The 19,531-nt window shown below is 33.9% G+C and overlaps 2 protein-coding genes across 2 annotated transcripts; both read left to right on the top strand.

Annotated features, from left to right (window-relative positions):
* Positions 1-888, top strand: LOC109676770 (olfactory receptor 5M5-like). The gene has a single exon (XM_020153042.2). The coding sequence runs from the start codon at positions 1-3 to the stop codon at positions 886-888; it is 888 nt and encodes a 295-aa protein (XP_020008631.1).
* Positions 889-9,219: 8,331 nt separating this feature from the next.
* On the top strand, positions 9,220-10,155 carry LOC109676765 (olfactory receptor 5M8-like). Its single transcript, XM_020153039.2, has one exon. The coding sequence runs from the start codon at positions 9,220-9,222 to the stop codon at positions 10,153-10,155; it is 936 nt and encodes a 311-aa protein (XP_020008628.2).
* Positions 10,156-19,531: the final 9,376 nt, after the last annotated feature.

Below are 19,531 nucleotides of genomic sequence, written 5' to 3' on the forward strand. Positions count from 1 at the left end.
ATGATGGTACCTAAAATAATGGTTAGAGGAAATTTCACCATGGTGACTGAATTTATTCTCTTGGGATTAACGGATTGTCCAGAGCTTCAGCCCATTCTCTTAGTGCTGTTCCTGGTGATTTACCTCATCACTTTTGGGGGGAACCTTGGGATGGTAGTACTGATCACTGTAGACTCACGCCTACACACCCCCATGTACTTCTTTCTTGCCAGTTTGTCCTGCTTGGATTTGTGCTATTCCACTAATGTGACTCCTAAAATGCTGGTGAACTTTGTGTCAGAGAAGAAAACCATTTCCTATGCTGCTTGTTTGCTCCAGTGCTATTTTTTCATTGCCATGGTGATTACTGAATATTATATGCTAGCTGTGATGGCATATGACAGGTACATGCCCATCTGTAACCCTTTGTTTTACAGTAGCAAGATGTCCAAAGGAGTATGCATTCGACTGATTGCTTCTCCATACATCTGTGGGTTCCTTAGTGGCCTTATGGAAACCATGTGGACATATCACTTGACCTTCTGTGGCTCCAATATCATTAACCACTTCTATTGTGCTGACCCTCCCCTCATCAGACTCTCCTGCTCTGACACTTTCATTAAGGAAACATCCATGTTTGTGGTAGCAGGATTTAATCTCTCTAGCTCCCTCCTTATAATTCTCATCTCCTACATGTTCATTCTCATTGCAATCCTGAGGATGCATTCTGTTGAAGGAAGGCAGAAAGCGTTTTCTACCTGTGGGTCCCATCTGGTGGCAGTGACTGTGTTTTATGGGACCTTGTTCTACATGTATGTCAGACCTCCCACGGATAAGTCAGTTGAACAGTCCAAAATTATTGCTGTTTTCTACACTTTTGTAAGCCCTATTTTGAATCCAATCACTTAAAGTCTGAGGAACAAGGATGTTAAAAAAGCTTTTAAGAAACTGATTGGAAAAAAAATGTGCATTTGAAGTAAAATCATACAGCATCTTTTTTAAAAAATGAAATAAAGATTTATTTATGAGATCTGTGTCTGACTTTAATAGAATTTACAATAAAGTCAATTTGAAGTGGTATAATCTAACAAGAAAACATAAAATATATAGGTAGAAAGATTTATAATCTACATGTGATATGCAAATGCAATGTATATGTGAAGAATGGACAGTTACATATGCAGATATGGGAAATAATTACTCATATAATTTTACATTATCTTTACACATTACTTTTTTGTTAGTGTAAATTAATTATACATAGTGTTTCATTGTGATATTTCCATATATGAACATAGTATATTTTGATCAAATTTGCTCTATTACTCTTCCTTATCCCTCTTCCATCAATCTTTTTTTAAAACAGGTTTAGTGTGTTTCATTATGCTATTCTGAAATATATACATATATATATATATATATATATATAATGTACATCTATCATAGTCACCCTCCTATCACCATCCCCCTTGCCCTTTCCCCTTCTCACTAGTTTCCCTTCCTATTGGTTATCTCCCTGAGTCCTGTTTTACAATCATGTCACATTATTAATATAATTATTATTATCATTATTAAGAATCTAAACCTATACATTACTTTTGTATTCTTAAAATTGTACATTTTATAGTAAAATATCCAGACTCAAAAGAAGGGTATAAACTGAGAGTAAAATACTTCTTTCCTCCAGCTTTATCTTCCATTCTCACTTTTGAGTTATCATTTTTAACATTTCTAAAGTTTCAAGAAAATTTTCATATCTACAACAAATGTATTCTTACATATGTGCACACATTGTGAAAACACATGTTGAAGTCCATGAGCTGATTTTTAGTAACTTATAATTCTATAGTAGTCATTATGCTGGTGATTCAGTACAGTGTTTTACATGTGTGCTGATAAGACTGGTCTCTTCCAGGATGGGAAACTTAACACCTTCGTATCCACACCTCACATCCACTTGTAAAAATCACCTTCAACAAGATATTTTCCTCATTCTGTCACAACACAAAACCAGAACCTACAGGCAGTTAATTTTTAGATATTAACTAGTGAAGCCGGCAAGAAGGGCTCTACCAAAGCATATGGCTGTTCTCAAATACTTGTTACTGCTATAGAGATTATCAAAATGGCTTCTATAGTTTTGGGCCAGAAACATTCTATGTCTTTCCTTATTGTTAATCTGATGTCAGAATGGACCACATAATTTTACAAAAGTGTAAATTTTACCCATAGCTGCTCATTGCCATGATTAGTTACTACATATCTAATTAAGTATGAAACATGTTCACTTGTTTGTATTTAATAGTAAATGAAGCAAATGATAAGTTGACATTTTAGGAAGTGTAGTATTTCTGGAGAATTTCTAGTTGTATAGTACAAGCAAAGTTGACAACATATTTTACTGATTGTCTCCATTAGGCACATTGTGCTCTTTGTATCAAGAAAATTCCCAGAAGTTTTAGAATGGTATAGTTTTGAAAAAGTTATGAATATATGAAGAGAAAAATCAACACAATTTATTATGTGATATAATATAAGAATATGAATTTGCTAATGATGGAGCAAAAGAAAAAATAACTTCGAATGAATTGAAGCCACCCCTATATCACTGTGCAGTACACAGATTTGTTCATCCTTAGTACCTTCCCTAGCCCACCTTGGTCTTTGTACAATATTATGTCACATCAGGCATGATCTGAGCAAAACAACTGTTACAGCCAACTTATGGTCACATATACAGATGTGACTCTTATGGAAAAAGGAAGAATCACAGACTTCTCAGTCACTCCATACAATATACCAATTCTTCTCAGCTGTATTTCAAAGTTTTCTGCACTAGAGTTGGCTCTTACTCAATCCTTCATACAGTGTAACTTTTTCAAAATTGTTCACCCAGACAATTGGCCCATACAATTACTTTAACTTGATGTTGTTATTTAAATGTCTTCATTTGGAGAGCCAAATTGACTAAAAATTTTATTAGCAAACTCATATGAATCACTTTTCACTTTCAATGAATAGTTTATTTGATTCTACTTGTAAACATATTTGAGGTGTGTTACTACTTACACACACATGCGTGCCCACACACACACACACGTACACATTTAGTTTTGCAAAAGTGGCCCCTTTATCATTTCAAATATTTAGAACTATTTAGTTTTGCAAAAGCAGTCCCTTTATCATTTCAAGTATTTAGATCTCGGGGTCCATATATTTGTCTTTATATCCTAACTTTATATACAAAAAAGTTCAGTAATGATTGTAGAGTTAAAAAGTAAACAAATCTCCATTTTCAAAGTAAGCAAAGTACCTCCATTTTAAGAAATCTAAGAAAGGGTCTTTGCATAGACCAAGAAAATATTCTTGGTCTATGAAGAAATACATTATCAGTCCTAAGCCAGAAGCACTTTTCAGAAGTAAATCTGTGTGAAAATAATGATATTTATAATGATATTTATATTTGTGACTGATTCTAGCAACATGAAAGCCAAAGCTGTGTCAAATACACACAAGTTTAAGATAAAAGAAGAATTACATCAAGTGCTTTCATTACTTACTGGCTGGCTAGAATTATAGCATTGTCCCAAGGCTGCCTGTTTCTTAGTTCATATTGTACTGTGCTGGACACAGAATAAGTAAGTGCTCATGAATTTTTTTAGATTAACTAATTATTGTAGTAAATTCTGATTTTTATCTAAATTATGGAATTTTTCCTTATTAATGACTGATTAAATTCCCTTATTGAAGTCTGCCATGAGGGATTTCAGGAAGAGGCTCCAAATCCTTGTTCTTTTGCTTGTAAGATTGATTTTGCTGAATTATTTAGCAATTGAATAAATTGGGCAATATGATGAAGAATCCAGAATAAAATTGAGGATATTAACCATACTTCCCAAAGGAATAACAGTCATTATAAAGTGTTTTATATTCTTCTCCTCACATAAGTAGGAGATGATCACTATATTGCCATTTTTTAAAGAAAACATACCCATTTGTATTACAAAGTGTTCAATGGAAACACAATTTTATGAGTCTAACATATTTACCCATATAGCAGATATTTCTTGAGTGCAATGGGTATGTGAAGAATGTATAGACACACATGCACATACATAAAGAAATAATCATTTTCACGATAATTCAAGCACCATTATAGCATAGATTACTTCATTTATAATCCCTGTTTTAAAGATGAGAAAGCCAAAACTCATAGATTCATTATTAACCTAAAATCATGTGTATGAAAAGCTAGGTTCATTTAGATCTAGCTGACTTCAAAGTTTATTGATATTTTCCCCATTACCATGAACTTTATCCCACCATGCTTCACTTAAAGGACAGTCATCCAATGAATAACACAAACACTTTTTTTGTCTTTCAAATGTGTTATTGATCAGTTATTTGAGTTATTTGACAGTTTCATGTACAATAAATGATGTAGTTCACTATAAGGAAATATCTTACTTCATAATGTATAAGCAAATTCAATTTGTTCAATAAAGTAAGTTTTGTGGTTAAATTCTGATCTATTATTTATTAGTTAAATTGATGTTAATAGTATGAACTCAGAAATCAAGCTTATTGGACAAATTACACAGTCTCCTTCTGACTCAGTATCATTTTCTTCCAAAGGAAATTATTGAAATATAGTACTTTTTCATGGAAATTTTGCATAGGAAAAAATATGTGTCAATGCATATAAAGGTTTTTAGATTGTCCCTGATACGTAGCACTAAATCAACAAAGGTTCAATTTAAATCATTATCTAGAACTTTGATTTATGTGTTCTATACCTTTGAATGTTTTTCACTAATCCAAGGAGTCATAAGTCTTTGGATATGGTTACTGCCTTTGTTCTCTATAACACTACAAATGCCATAAGTCAGAAACAAGTTTTCAAAGTATTTTCTACATAGTCACTGCTCCATGAAAAACTATAGATGATAAACAGATAAATAGATACCAAACTAATGAAGATTAATTTTTTAAGACCATGGAATGTTTCTACAAAACATATAAAGCACACTGATATAATCATAAATGTGTACGATTTATTCATATATAATTAGTCTGCTTTTATTTTCCTTGAATAGAAAATTCATCTGGAAATAGTCAGTATAAATTGGACCTGAGAGAAAAAATCTATCGTCCTGAAGTTCACCATGTGATCAGTGAAGTTTTAATTCAGATCCATCTCACAATGAACCCACTCTGTGGTAATTTCCTCAATTTGTGGATGCATAATTACAACAGACATCATTGGTAGCTGGCAGAATCCTCACCACAATTGTTCTCTGGTTTACAATGGACTTGTGAACTTAGGGTAAGAGAAACAGTTGAAACATTTTAGGTGTTTTGCAAACACAGAAAAAGGAAATAAAGTAATTCTAAAGCTTTTAAGTAGCTGTCTAAAAAATTGAACTGGGTTTTGAAAGATGTGTAGCATTCTTTCTCTTCTTCTCTCTCTTTCTCTTATGTTCTCTCACCAATGTGGTGCATTCTACCATGTTATGATGCAATAAGAAGATCCTCTCTAGATAGAGCACTTTCATCTTGGACTTCTCAGCTTCCATATATGTGAGCAAAAAAAGTATATTGTTTATAAATTAGAAAAAAAAATGAAAGTGGAGTAAGAATGTCAAGGCTTCAAGAATGGAGCAAATGCATTTCCTAAATAGAAAAGCAATAGTTTGAAGAATAGATTGATTTTAACTGGAACACCAATCACAGACTGGAAAATGAGAACTGATAATGTTGAATAGTAAAACTGGATCAGAAAAATAAGACATGGAACACTTTACTAATATACTTTGACTAATTTTGTAGCAATGACAAAACACCAACCCTTTCTAACCTAAGCAGTGACACGAAGATAATGTCTCTTACAGTCATTGTTTTAGCATGTGCAGGCGAGAGAGAACAATTCAGTAGGTAGTGACTGCATGGCTGGCCACCATCATTATCCACCAAATGAGTGTTTCTTCTGAGGCCATTTTTTGTTCCTGATGAAGATTCTTAGTTCTCCATGCCCATCTAGGGACTAATTTAGATGAACCACATGGATTGGTCATTCATTTACTTGATCCTTTTGATTTACTGTCTTCATAGTGCCCATTTCTACATAGATTTGGTGTTGGGCTGCTCAATTCTGCACTATCAAGGTCCTAAACTGCATGATGATAAATCTAACTTTATCCCCAAAATTGTTGATCTTAAGCTGAGTTCTATTAAACTCTCAGGGAAATAAAAGAAAATTATATTCCTTAAACTTCTGTCTTAAAGTGCCTACATATTTGTATGGTTTTGAACTTGAAATGATCCAGGATATACTATGTAATACACTATTATATTTTAAAGGTGAGTAAATTGGACAATTTTTGTTCTCTTTGGTGAATATTTAATCATGAAATTAGATGAACTAATGGTGAGCGAAGCCATATGTATTAGTGTCTAAAGAGAGAAGATTTTAGTCATGTATGCTTTTGTTTCTTAACTTAACAGCCCTTTGTATATTAGGAGAATTGTTTATAATCTCTAAGGCTCAGTTCTTCAATGTAAAAGGGGTTTAAAATATTCACCTTACATATTTAATGAACTTCCAATAACATAATACTTGAAAAATTAAGAGGTTGAGTTCATGAAATTTTTTTTACTAACTAGATATATTACAAACACCTAATAACTATGCTAACTATGCCATGGCTTAGGAAGATAAAGAATTAAAGAAATTATTTTAAGAGAATCCCTTAGAGTTCTCCAATTTCATTCATTTGCTCTTGGACATTTCTCAACATAGCAATATGGAATAAGTTAACAAACAAAAATAGCTGTAAGTTCCCCAAAACTGTTATTTTGAAATGAATATGTGCTTCCTACAACGATGCAGTCTGGTAGAGTACACTCTGGCTGCATTGGTGGTCAAGTAAAATAAGTGAGCAAAGTGCTGTTTTATAGAACACAGCTCTTTCTGCTGTGTAATGCAGGTAGTAAGATAGACAAATGCCCAGTAAGTCAGGACTAGCAAGGAGTAAAGTCATTACCAAGAATGATGAAGGAGACTCAGAAGAGACAATTAAATCATCCCTGACTCCAATGTTAAAAGTCCCAGAGCTGTCTCCAGGAAACTTTTAATTGATAGAATTAATGACATCATCTTAATTTTTAAAAAATGCAGCAGGGAAATCAACCCTATATACATAGGCAAAAATTGTCCTCACTGAATATTCTTAAAGGCCCATTCCTTTTCCCCAATCTCCTACTTCATAATAGGTAAGGCTATCTTGTGTGTATTGGTAGCAATCTGCAGTGTTGCTTTGACTAGTTTGTCTTTGTTTGCTTTTTAATACTTGGAATTCAAACACATATATGGTAGGAATGAGTGCATGAACAGAAACTGTAAAATGACTGTACAGAAGGGAGTGCAATTATTTATATGTATAGCACCAATGCACAAAATCTGAGAATTTGTACTTGTCTTAAGATTAAACAAAGAGCAGGAAGAAACTAAAATTCCCTGTGATGACTGTGTGAGTGAAACATTGTCTGATTTTTCCATACATTATCATTTTCCCATAAATCACTTTTGAAACTCAAAGAAAATGGCTGCAATAGAATTTTCAAGAAAAAAATCTAAAGTTCATAAAGTTAAGTAGGTTTCTACAATTACAGAGTTATGTTTTTTTTTTTAGTCAAATATGCTCAGTTCCAAAAATTCTGAGTTGATTTTGTGAGGTTCACTTTAGTGCAGCAGTTGGTGGAAATGACTTAGGACAAAACAATTTTAATGTCTAGAGAGAACAAAGATACTTTAGTAGACCTTTTATAAGAAAGATGGGATGCAGGGATAGTGCATGAATGCGTAGAAGGGTGCAAAAAGATGTTCCAGTATTTTCCAGTAGGAGACAAGCAAAAGCCAGTGAGGCATCCCACACCCCAACCATCATGAAAACATATTCACACACACTGCAATAATATAAAACTATATATCTATGCATCTGCATGCATTCATATATATGTATGTGCAGTTTCAGTGTGGGTACAAATAATGTTCATTGTTTGTATACATAGTCAGAGGAGAGAAGAGAGAAATAGTTCTAATCGCCATCCACCTATATAAAGTTTCTACTACATAAAAAGCCTTTTAGTTTTGCAAAACACCTCAGTGTGTACACAGTGTTAAGATATATATCCAGGCAAGCTTGAGAGTTGGAGCCAGTAAAAGATGATGGTTCAAAAACATATGGAGGCAAAATTAAGAAGTATTTGAGGTCATTTCAAGGAAGACAAGGTGGAGGTAAGACATGAGAGGGGAAGAGAAAGAAGAGAAAACAGAGTGGTATTATGAAGCTGGGGAATAAGTGTTAGAGAATACACAGTGAAAATTAAAGAAATTTACATATGGAAATTTAAAGAGTAAATTTGTCTAATATTCAAACTTCAATAATTATTCTTTTTTTCACAAAATGTCTTTTTTTAAAAATCTGTTTTCCATACCGTTGCAATAGTATTCATGTCTATTTGTGAAATAAATGGAAAAAATGTGGAAATATTTCCTTTAAGATTTGTAATTGTTTAATTTTATAGCTTTTTTCATACATTTCTTCCAAAGTAGCATTATCCTAAAATAGGATACGCTGGTTTTTATATCTTGTAAATGACAAATTAAGGTACATTTTTAATTTATCACTTGGAATCATCATTCAAAACCTAAGAGATTTTATCTGGCATGGTCTAAAGCAACAAATGTTATCAGGAGAGAATTTCTGGTATAGCTTTTCTCCTAAGTAAGCTATCTGGAAAATTAATTGAAATGCATGGTGAATATTCACTTGTCTGTTCACACTGAGTCACAAAATCTGCAAATTACAACTTGATGTGAGTTGAAAAAGTAAAACATAAAAAGCAAAGTAGAAATGAAGATGGCTAAGGAATGCAGTTATAGACCAAAGAGTTTAGTAGACAAAGAGAGGAAAAGGATAATTAGAAAAGAAAGAGACCTGACGCTCACAGTGATTGGTACCTAAGAGTCAGTTGGAATGTGTTTACTAATATTTAATTAGATCTTGTCTTAATTAACCACTCTTTCTGGAGTGTCCTGAGACTAATCAAAGTAATAGAAAAGAAATCTAAAAAGATCAGAGAAGAAAGATAAGACATTCTAAGAAAATATGAGAATTGTTGCTATTGAAAAGAGCGTTTATGCTGATCTATAGTTCTCATTTCTCCTTGAAGGCCACTATGAAGGGAAACTTCACCTCAGTGACGGAATTTGTTCTCCTGGGACTGACCAGTTGCCTGGAATTACAAGTTCTCTTCTTTGTGTTGTTTCTGGCCATTTACATGATGACAGTGGCAGGGAATTTTGGCATGATTTTACTCATCCAGGTCAATACTCGCCTCCACACCCCCATGTACTTTTTCTTGAGTCACTTATCCTTTGTGGATCTGTGCTTCTCTTCCATTGTGACTCCAAAGATGCTGGAGAGTTTCCTTTCAGAGAGGAAAACCATCTCCTACCCTGCTTGCCTAGTTCAGTGTTACTTTTTTATTGCCTTGGTCCATGTCGAGATCTATATCCTGGCTCTGATGGCTTTTGACCGATACATGGCCATCTGCAACCCTCTGCTTTACAGCAGCAGAATGTCCAAGAGGACGTGCACAGCCCTCATCATGTTTCCTTACTCGTATGGAGCGCTCACCGGCCTGATGGAGACCATGTGGACTTACAACCTGGCCTTTTGTGGCTCCAATGAAATTAATCATTTCTACTGTGCTGACCCGCCACTAATGAATCTGGCCTGTTCAGATACCTATAACAAAGAAACGTCCATGCTTGTTGTGGCTGGATGCAACTTTTCCTTTTCTCTGTTCATCATTCTCATTTCCTACCTTTATATTTTCCCTGCTATCCTGAGGATTCGCTCCACAGAAGGTAGGCACAAGGCTTTTTCCACATGTGCCTCTCATCTGACGGCTGTTATCATATTCTATGCAACTCTCTTTTTCATGTATCTCAGACCCACCTCAAAGGAATCTGTGGAACAAGGAAAAATGGTGGCTGTCTTTTATACCACAGTCATCCCCATGTTGAATCCCATGGTTTATAGCCTTAGAAATAAAGATGTGAAAGAAGCCTTAACCAAAGAACTGTTCAGGAGAAAAGCATTTTCTTAAAAATAATCATTTTAATTTTGGTCTCCAAGCTTTCTCAAAACATTTTTTTGTGTGTGTTACGGATATAATATTGATGACAAATTAAGAAGTATGGACACCAATGGGGAATACTACAGTTTCCTAAAGGTTTAATTTTTTTCTAAAATTCAAATGTGGCTATTTCTGAAAAATGAGTTATATTAGAATTTACAGGTGTCACTTCTCAATTGAGCACTTGATTGTTCCTGAGACTACTTTTCAGTGTATCTATTTTTCTGTCCCATGGTGACCTGCAGTATTTATCATGGCAGCTGTTTAGTTAGAAGACTTGAGAAAAGGTTTTCAGTCAACGGGTAGTGAATATGTAGAATGCTGGTGAAAATCCTTTGATTTTATTAAGTACTATGTCTTTTTGCATTTTCTTGTTTCAATAGCATGGGATTGTTTCTTCTGATGGACACATCACTATTTACACAAAATTCAAACACTGAAGTACATAACAGAAAATTAGTACATACGCCTCAAAAATATCATAATTTGAGATTCTTTTGTATTTTCTTAGACATTTTCTATGCTTTTACCTAAATATGTTCATTCAGTTATATTAGTTATAGTTATTATTTAAAATTACTAATGTATAAACACATATAAAGTTTTAAATGTCAAATAATATTACAAGGCCTTTAGAAACTCCTGTTTCACTTCTATCTTTACCCACAATTTTTATAGATAATACTTTCTTAACTTTTCTTTGGAAAATAACCTATTTAAAGTTAAATGCTCCTACTTCTACTTATTTTTCAAAAATGAACATGATTTATTGCCAATTTTTATTAAAGATAAAGTGCTAGGATTCTTCTAACAGTCCATTCATCTCTGCCCTACATTCACCAATTCCATCTCTTTATCATCACTGTGGAGTCCTATCTATCTATCTATCTATCATTATCTACCTAATCTATCTTATTTTTACTGGGGTTCAAACTCATGACCTCATGCTTTGGAAGAACTTTTCAACTTGAGCCATACCCCTAGTCTTTTTATAGCATTAGTTATTTTTCAAATATGAAATTGAAATTTTTGCACAAGACTTACCTCATAATGTGATCTCCCTTTCTATGCTTCTGAGGTAGCTTGGATCACAGGTGTGAGCCACCATATCCAGCTTGTTCTGTTGAGATGTGGTCTTTCTAACTTTTTGCTCAGGCTGACCTTGGACTGTGGTCCTCCTAATCTCCATTTCCTGAGTAGCTGAGATTACAGATATGTGCCACTAAACCTGACTCATAGAGTCATATTTTAATTTTTGTTTAAATCAATATTTATTGTCAAAGTTATTATGTGTATGCCATTAGTAATACATGAAAAAATGTGATTAATACTGTCATTAAAAGCATCGCTTATACACTATGTATTTAGTGTTACTATAATAACACTATGAAAAGTGCTATGATTACATTTCTCTTCTTGTATAATTTGATTTCCATAGTTAACAAATGTATCTAGTTTTGCTTTTCTTTTTGTACCTACCATCCCCAAAACTTCTGAGAACTATTTAGTTCCTCTTATAGGTTCAAACACAATGGTGATCAATAATTTCCACATTTCTCACCCAAGATTTTCTGTCTTCCATTAAGATTCTGCAGTGTTAGCAGAACTATCATTCTGGAGACAGTTTTGGTTTAAAGTATCACATCCATTCAGTCTATGTTGATTACAGGACAATATGTTACATATTGGAAACTCAGACAGAAAATGTCTTTTATTACATATTAGGGTCCAGGTGTTCGACAACTAGATAGATACCTAAACAAACCTGTAACAAAACCTATAATAAAAAATTTCAGGTCCTTGCAAGAAGTGCAATACAGAATGTAAAACGGAACAGATTGGAAAAAAAAATGACTAGACAGTCTCAGAGGTGAAGGTCTTGTTAATATTTTAACTTCAAAAAATAGGAAAGAACACTTGGAGAAGGTGACATTTGAGTTGAAGCATGGATAATGTAAATAATGAAACAACAAATATTTAGGATTTGTAGCAAAGAGAATCAATGGCGACCACAAAGATTCTGGAGGGAAGACTGGTTTTAAATATATTATTTATGGAGAGAAAGAAAGGCTGGGTGGCTGTGGTTTAATAAATGGGAGATGTTCAAATAAACATCAAGCCTTTATGTGTACATAGCATAGATACTGCAGAACTTCCTATTCTGAAACATTGTTTTTTCCAAGTGCTTGTAAATAACACACTGTCCTGTTTTGTAGTAAATCATGTTATTCAATAGCAAACTCGCTGCTTATTTATTCTAGGAGATGCATATCATTCTCAGACCTTTACTTTTTCCCTACAGATACTATAATCAGCTTGTGCATGGTAATTCTTATTAGAATATTGATTAAAATTTAATTGACTTCATGGACTATTCGGAGAGAGATTTTTCTCATTATAGTATGGAATTCTCTTCCACACTGAAAAAAGAAACTCACTCCATTTTTAAGATTTTTAATAGAGTTAAGTAATTTTCCATATAATAATAATATTACATTTTTATAATACATTCCTTAAAACTGTGTTACTCTTATACATGGTGTCTTTTTAAATTATTTTTAAGTGTAGGAATGAAACTGTGTATCATATATTGATCTTATAGCCAATCACTTTTCTAAATTCTCATATTTCTATTAATTTTCTTGTATCTCCTTTGTATTTTATATTTGGATACTGATTTTATTTATTTATTTGCAGTACTGAGGTTTGAACTTAGGGCTTTGTACTTGCAAGGCAGGTAATCTATCTCTTGAGCCATGCCTCCAGCCCTGTTTGGTCTGGTTAGAGATAGGGTCTCACTTTTTGTTCATGCTGGCCTGGACTGTAATCCTCCTATTTTAAGCGTCCCAGCATTGCTGAGAGGATAGGTGCACACTATGACTCTCAGCCATTGGTTTAGATGGTGTCTCCAAAACTTTTTGCTCCAACTAGCATGAAACAATCATCCTTCCCATCTTGGCCTCCAAATAGCTGGTATTGCCAGCATGAGAGCTCAGTGCCCAAACAGATACTAATTTTACATACATCTGAGTATGAGTTATTTTCAGTTGTAATGCCTTCTTCTATGATCTTATTGCACAAGCTCTGCCTTCACATTCAAAACTGCATAGATATCATGTTAGCAGATATCTTCTGGTGACAGATAATTTTCTATTTTCTTCTTTATTGTTGTTCCTGGGTGGGGAACATTGTGGCATTTACAAAGGTTCTTATGATATGTCAACTATATCATATTTGAATTCACCCTCTCCACTGCTCACCTTTATCCCCCCTACCCAGACTCATGGGATAGTTACAACAGGTATCATTGCTGCAATTGCATGCATGTGTACACATTTTTTGCACTACCTTTACCCTCCTACCCCCTTTCCCTGCCATCCCTCCCTCCCACTGGTGCCCTGGGCAGGACCTGTTTCACCCTCCTGTTTAATAGTAATAATTCTAACATTTCCCAGGAGAAAAGTTATTAATTTCTTTAATAGTTATGATTTTAATGATTGGATGTGGAATTTGATCAATTGCTTTGCAGTTATTGATGAATGTTTATCATTTAGATGGTATATAATGTCATTAAATTGATTTCATGAAGCAAGTAAGAGTGAAAAGAGATGGTCCTGATATCTGAGCTCTATCCAACAATGAACAGAAATTGTGAGTGAACTGCAACCTAAGGAATCAGTAAAGAATCTGGCAAAGAATGGTCAGTGAGGTAGAGAAAGCCAAGAAAATACCACCTCTTTAAACCAAGCAGGTGAAGTGTATGAAGGAAATGTCAAATGCTCTGGAAGGATAAGATATAAACTTAATTTTAACAAGTAATTTTTGAGGACCAAAATTTGAATAGTGGAAAGGAAATTGGAGGCAGAATTTAGAGATAATTTTTGAGGCTATTTTTTAAAACACAGGGAATCAAAGTAAAGGGACCCGGTGAATGGTAGGGAAAATGAATCAAATTTTTTTTAAAGAATAGCAATCTGCTCTATTCCTTTGTGAATGTTAATAAAAAGAGCCAACCATTCATGATGTGAGGCAAGAATGAGAAAAAACCCTTGTTCCTTCCTATTATTGCTTATACTCTCTCTACAGCAAAATTAGAAATAAGGGCAAAATAGTTTCTGCTGGGTATTGAGGGGGTGGGGGGGAGAGGGAGGGGGTGGAGTGGGTGGCAAGAGAGGGGGTGGGGGCAGGGGGGAGAAATGAACCAAGCCTTGTATGCACATATGAATAATAAAAGAAAAATGAAAAAAAAAAGTGATGGCTAGAGTACGGTATGGAGTAATCCACAGTGGACAGAATCCAATGCCAAGTGGAGAGTATGACATTAACCAGCAACATGGAGGGTTCCACTCTGGTCACAGGATGGCCAATGATGTACATTCAAGAGTTGGCATATCAGTAGATGTGACCTTGAGAATCTTCAGACATTTTCTCCCATTGCTTAAATTTTCCCACTGGAGAAGAAAATAAAAGTATTGAATGAGATACTAGCTATAGGATGAAATGTGAGGGGTTTGAGAAGAAAGGAACAACTATGAAAGAAAGAGAGAGAGAGAGAGAGGGAGAGGAAGGAGTGAGAGAGAAGAAGGGGAAGAGAAGGAGAAGTTAAGGATGTAATAAATAAAGTAGGGTGGTATGGAAGCATTAGAAACCCTATGGAGATACGGTTTGGCGGAATTTAATACAGTATCATTTTTGTTCAGCTAAATCCACATGCATAGTTTCAAGCATTAAATATAAAGATTGTTGCCTTTAGTCAGGGTTTCAAAGAGAATACAAGAAAATAAAAGAAGGACCACAATCAAGGTAATGATATTGTCATTGACAACAGATAAATGAGAGTAGAATGGCAGTGGTGTCAATAACATGAGCAGAAAGAGAAGGTTGCGGGCTTAGAGTAAAATGCGAGAGAATGAGATCATAAACAAATAGATGTTATCACTGTCGTGAGGGGTACAGCACTATCCCTCATTATAGCATGAGTATGAGTAGCTGCGTGAAGGTGATAAACAAGATCGTTGAGCAGGAAGAGTGCATGACTGAGAGAACAAGGTTGTCTGTGAATATCATGAAAGAGCCAAACACTAAGACAAATAAAATAATGAATATACTTACAGTAGTGAGGGTTGCTCTAACATCATAGAGAAATAATGTAAGTAATCTGAGAGGTAATAGCTATCAATGAAAATATAGAACAATGGATGATATAGTCTGATCATATGGCTTAATGTTTGGATATTTTGGGGGAAATTGATAGAAAATGCAACAGGAATAAGAAGATATTTGCCTTACAGGTCTAGTGCAGATTAAAAGTATCGCCTAATAGAAATTCTGCAGGAGAAATTGTTGTCTCTGGGTAGATCAAGTAGCAGTGAGGGAATGTTAAATTCAGGGACTAGCTTGAAGATATGCTAAAATTTGCTGGCAATGGACCTTGACACAGAACAAATGTCTCAAGAGGTGAGGAGATGCAAGAGAAAGAAAAAGACCACAGAAATCAGACATTATAGAAAGCAGAGTTAGGAAAGATGCAGTGAGAGAGTGAGTTTTCTTGTCTGACTAAGGGTAATCATTAGGGAGTAAACACAAAATGAGATGAGGATTAAAGTAAAAGCTCAAGGCATTGGTGAAAAAGGAGAATTGGATTTATGGGAGTCTCTCTTTCACAGAAAATTATGCTAGCAATGAAGAGGAGGAGGGTCTTAATTACAACCTACATGTTCTTTCTTGTTGCTATTTTGAGAACAGACATTTTTCTTGCAGTGTTTGTGTTGACTTTTGTTGAAAAACATAGGACATTTTGGGAAACCTAACTTAAGCAAATGAATCTTGCTTTTAGCTTTCTTGGTCATTCTTTCTTTCTTTCTTTCTTTTTTTATTATTCATTTATTTACATGTGTATACATTGTTTGGGTCATTTCTCCCCCTCATTTTTTAAATGTAAATATTTGGCTGCACAGTTTCTATAAATACCTCTTCAGAAAAAGCAGAAATATTTGATGTGTAGTATATTGATTATAATAAATAATAATTCACAAGTTATCATTTCTTATTTTATATTTATATTTATTTATTCTTTTAATTTTCCTAATTATGATGTGAATTTAATTTTATTAGATTTGAACTTAAATCAATTTTAATCAAGTTATTTTTAGTTAATTAAATCTGGGTGTGTGGCTTAAGTGGTGCAGTCCTAAGTTCACTGCTCTGTCTTGTACAAAAAGTACATAAAACTGGAAAATAATTAAGAGGTCTCAGTGACAATATGGAAAAATTCAGCAGTAATCAAATAAGAGAGTATATCATAAGAACATAATTTCTATGATAATAGATACAATGTTTTAAAGTATATTCTAGGTACATAATCAATGTTTAACTACTTAAATAAATAAATGCCATTGTCTAAAGATTATGACACTAAAGCAAAGAATTGCTATGACATTTAATGTCTTGGAGAACATTCTTCTGCCACAATTCAGGTACAGCCCAGTGTAAACAAGGGAGAAAAACTAATGAAATTAAGCTTCTTCCTTCTAAAAATTAAACTTCAAAATATTAATTAAGTTCAACTAGAGGAGTAAAGTCACATTCCTTACAAAATAAATATTGCAAACTAAGGTTTATGTGTCCTACTTTTAGAAACAAATATTATTACCAATAAAAATTAATTTTCACAAGGGTATGAACTTTTTTCTTCCAAATTGGTAGAATTGTAAACATGTATAAACAGCTATTATTTCCCCCAGAAATATGAGAAAATAACTATCATCTTTTATCAAATCAAATACATTAAGGAATTAATTTTTTATAATTTTTTATGAGAGAAAAACACCATAAATAAAACTACTGAAGGAAACCAAAACATTTCTCACAACATGTCGAGGACTGTTGAGTGAAAAAACACAGAGGGAGACTCTTGGCCTTTCCTGTTTGTCCAAAGAGCAGGGCATAGATTTCACACATACAGAAGACCTTTTACACAAATCTTCCCTCACTAGTGACTGGGGCTTATCATTCACAGATGGTACCAGACATCCTCCCATAAATGTACTGCCCAACCGTTTCTGGTCTTCTGGAATTCTAGGACCATTCTCCTTGGCTTTTTTTTTTATGATCGTAAGATTTATGAAGTAGGACTTCATAAAATTAAAAAGCTTCTGCACAACAAAAGAAATGGTCTCTAAACTGAAGAGTCCACCCACAGAGTGGGAGAAAATATTTGCCAGCTACACATCAGACAAAGGACTGATAACCAGAATATATAGGGGACTCAAAAAACTAAATTCTCCCAATTAATGAACCAAAAAAGAAATGGGCAAGTGAACTAAACAGAACTTTCTCAAAAGAAGAAATTCAAATGGCCAAAACCACATGAAAAAATGTTCACCATCTCTAGCCATAAAGGAAATGCAAATCAAAACCACACTAAGATTCCACCTCATCCCTATTAGGATAGTCATCATCAAAAAAAACCACCAACAACAGGTGGTTCATAGTTTTTGAATTTCCAGTTCATGATTGGTTGGCCCTGTTCCTTTTAAGCTTCTGGCAAGCCAGCACAGCATGGTGGAGGGCACATGGGGGGCACAGCTGTTCACCTCAGAGCATGGGAGTCAGAGAGAGGAAGAAGAACGGGCTGAGGTTCCAACATCCTTTCATTTTTTATTAATAAACAATTATTTCCACTTTTGTTGTCACAGATTAAGAATTTAATGAATATTCTTTCTTCTGTTTTTTAATCACATACATTAATTGTCCAAAGGTGTTTCTCCTGATATTTTCATATATGCAAACATTATACCTCTATCAAATTTACCTCCCTCTCTAATTCTTCCTCAACCTCCACTATTTCTTTGTACACATATATGAATGTAGAACAATGAAACACAATGAAATTATTCCAGTGCTCTTTCAACTGTGTGTCCCCAATGCCTAGGGGACCTCCCTCTAAGTACCACAACTTAAGATTATACCTTCCAATAGCACCATCGGCTGGGCACAAAAATATTTTTTTTATTTGCACCAATCTAGAGATTAAGTTGGGTTTTAGAGCACTAATTAACTCTTTCAGAAGAAGAGAAGTAAGATTCACCAATGACATGTGCAAAGGAACTGTATCTTCCTTTATTTTCTAACTTTTTAAAAACTATTATTGAAATAGGGAAGATAATTTTTCACTGATATAAAGAAATGTCCTAGTGTTTGCCAACTAGAAAGTATAGGTTATTCAAAATATAGATTGTAACTGACACAATACTGACATTATTATTGTATGACAAACTTAAGCCTTTTTTGTCCCCACCAAACAAATGCAATATGGTTGCCTGAATTCAGAGAAACCATTTTAAAACAGGAAGAAATCAAAATCTTTCATTTTTCTAGGATCTGTTTTTAAAATTCTAACTTTATTGAAAGTTATTTTGCTTTTTAGATTTATTTTCTATTATATAAGTACAATAAGACATGATTACCTTTTCACCACCAAACATATTCTATATGGTTACAAGGATTCAGGAAAACTAAAATTTTATTCACAGTTATTTTACTTTTTAAACTTACTTTTTATTACCATATAATAGTTTTATAGGGGGATACATTGTGATATTTACATATGTGCTTAAAATATATCTGTTAGATTCACCCCATCATTATCCCTCATCCTTCCTACTCCACCACTTCTTAGAAGGATTTCAACAAGTTTCTTTATTCTATTTTCATAAATGAATACAAAATACATCCACCATATTTGCCATAATTTTTCCTTTCTTTTTTTTTCATTCTCTTATTTTAGTGTTTTTACATTTACTTACATGTGTATACATTGTTTGGGCCATCCCCTTCTCCCCTTCACCCCTTCCCACCCTCACCCCAGCTTAATGGCAGAACCTGCTCTACCCTCTTGTTTTCATATTTTACTGAAAAGATAAGGTAAAAGATAACAAGAAAGACATATTGTTTTTGCTAGTTTTAGATAAAGGTAGCTATACAGAGAAATTCCTAGCATTGGTTTCATGCACTCGTATATTGCAACTCACATTGGTTCATCTCTTTATACTCTTCGCCCTCCCACTGATACTCATCCCCAGAAAAGGCCTGCTTTAGCTTCTTGTCTTTCAATTTTTAACATGTTATATTGATAGTCCAAGAGGGCTTTGCCTTGGCAAAGTACAAAGTAAGTCATGGGGAGGTTAATCTGATTAAAGCCTGACATATACATGTTTGTGTTATTTTACTCTTGAGACTCATTTTCTATTCTAGATGATGCAATATGTAACATTTTAATTAATTCCTCAGGTTTCTTCCTGTATTCTCTAGAGATAAAGCCCCATAGTAGTTAACTCAGTCTTTA

This window comes from Castor canadensis, chromosome 1 (assembly GCF_047511655.1).
Source record: "Castor canadensis chromosome 1, mCasCan1.hap1v2, whole genome shotgun sequence".
In the NCBI taxonomy this organism is placed as follows: Eukaryota; Metazoa; Chordata; class Mammalia; order Rodentia; family Castoridae; genus Castor; species Castor canadensis.

Excerpts from the sequence above, each read along its gene's own strand:
- LOC109676765 (XM_020153039.2), top strand. The coding sequence starts at position 9,220 with ATGAAGGGAAACTTCACCTCAGTGACGGAATTTGTTCTCCTGGGACTG.
- LOC109676770 (XM_020153042.2), top strand. The coding sequence starts at position 1 with ATGATGGTACCTAAAATAATGGTTAGAGGAAATTTCACCATGGTGACT.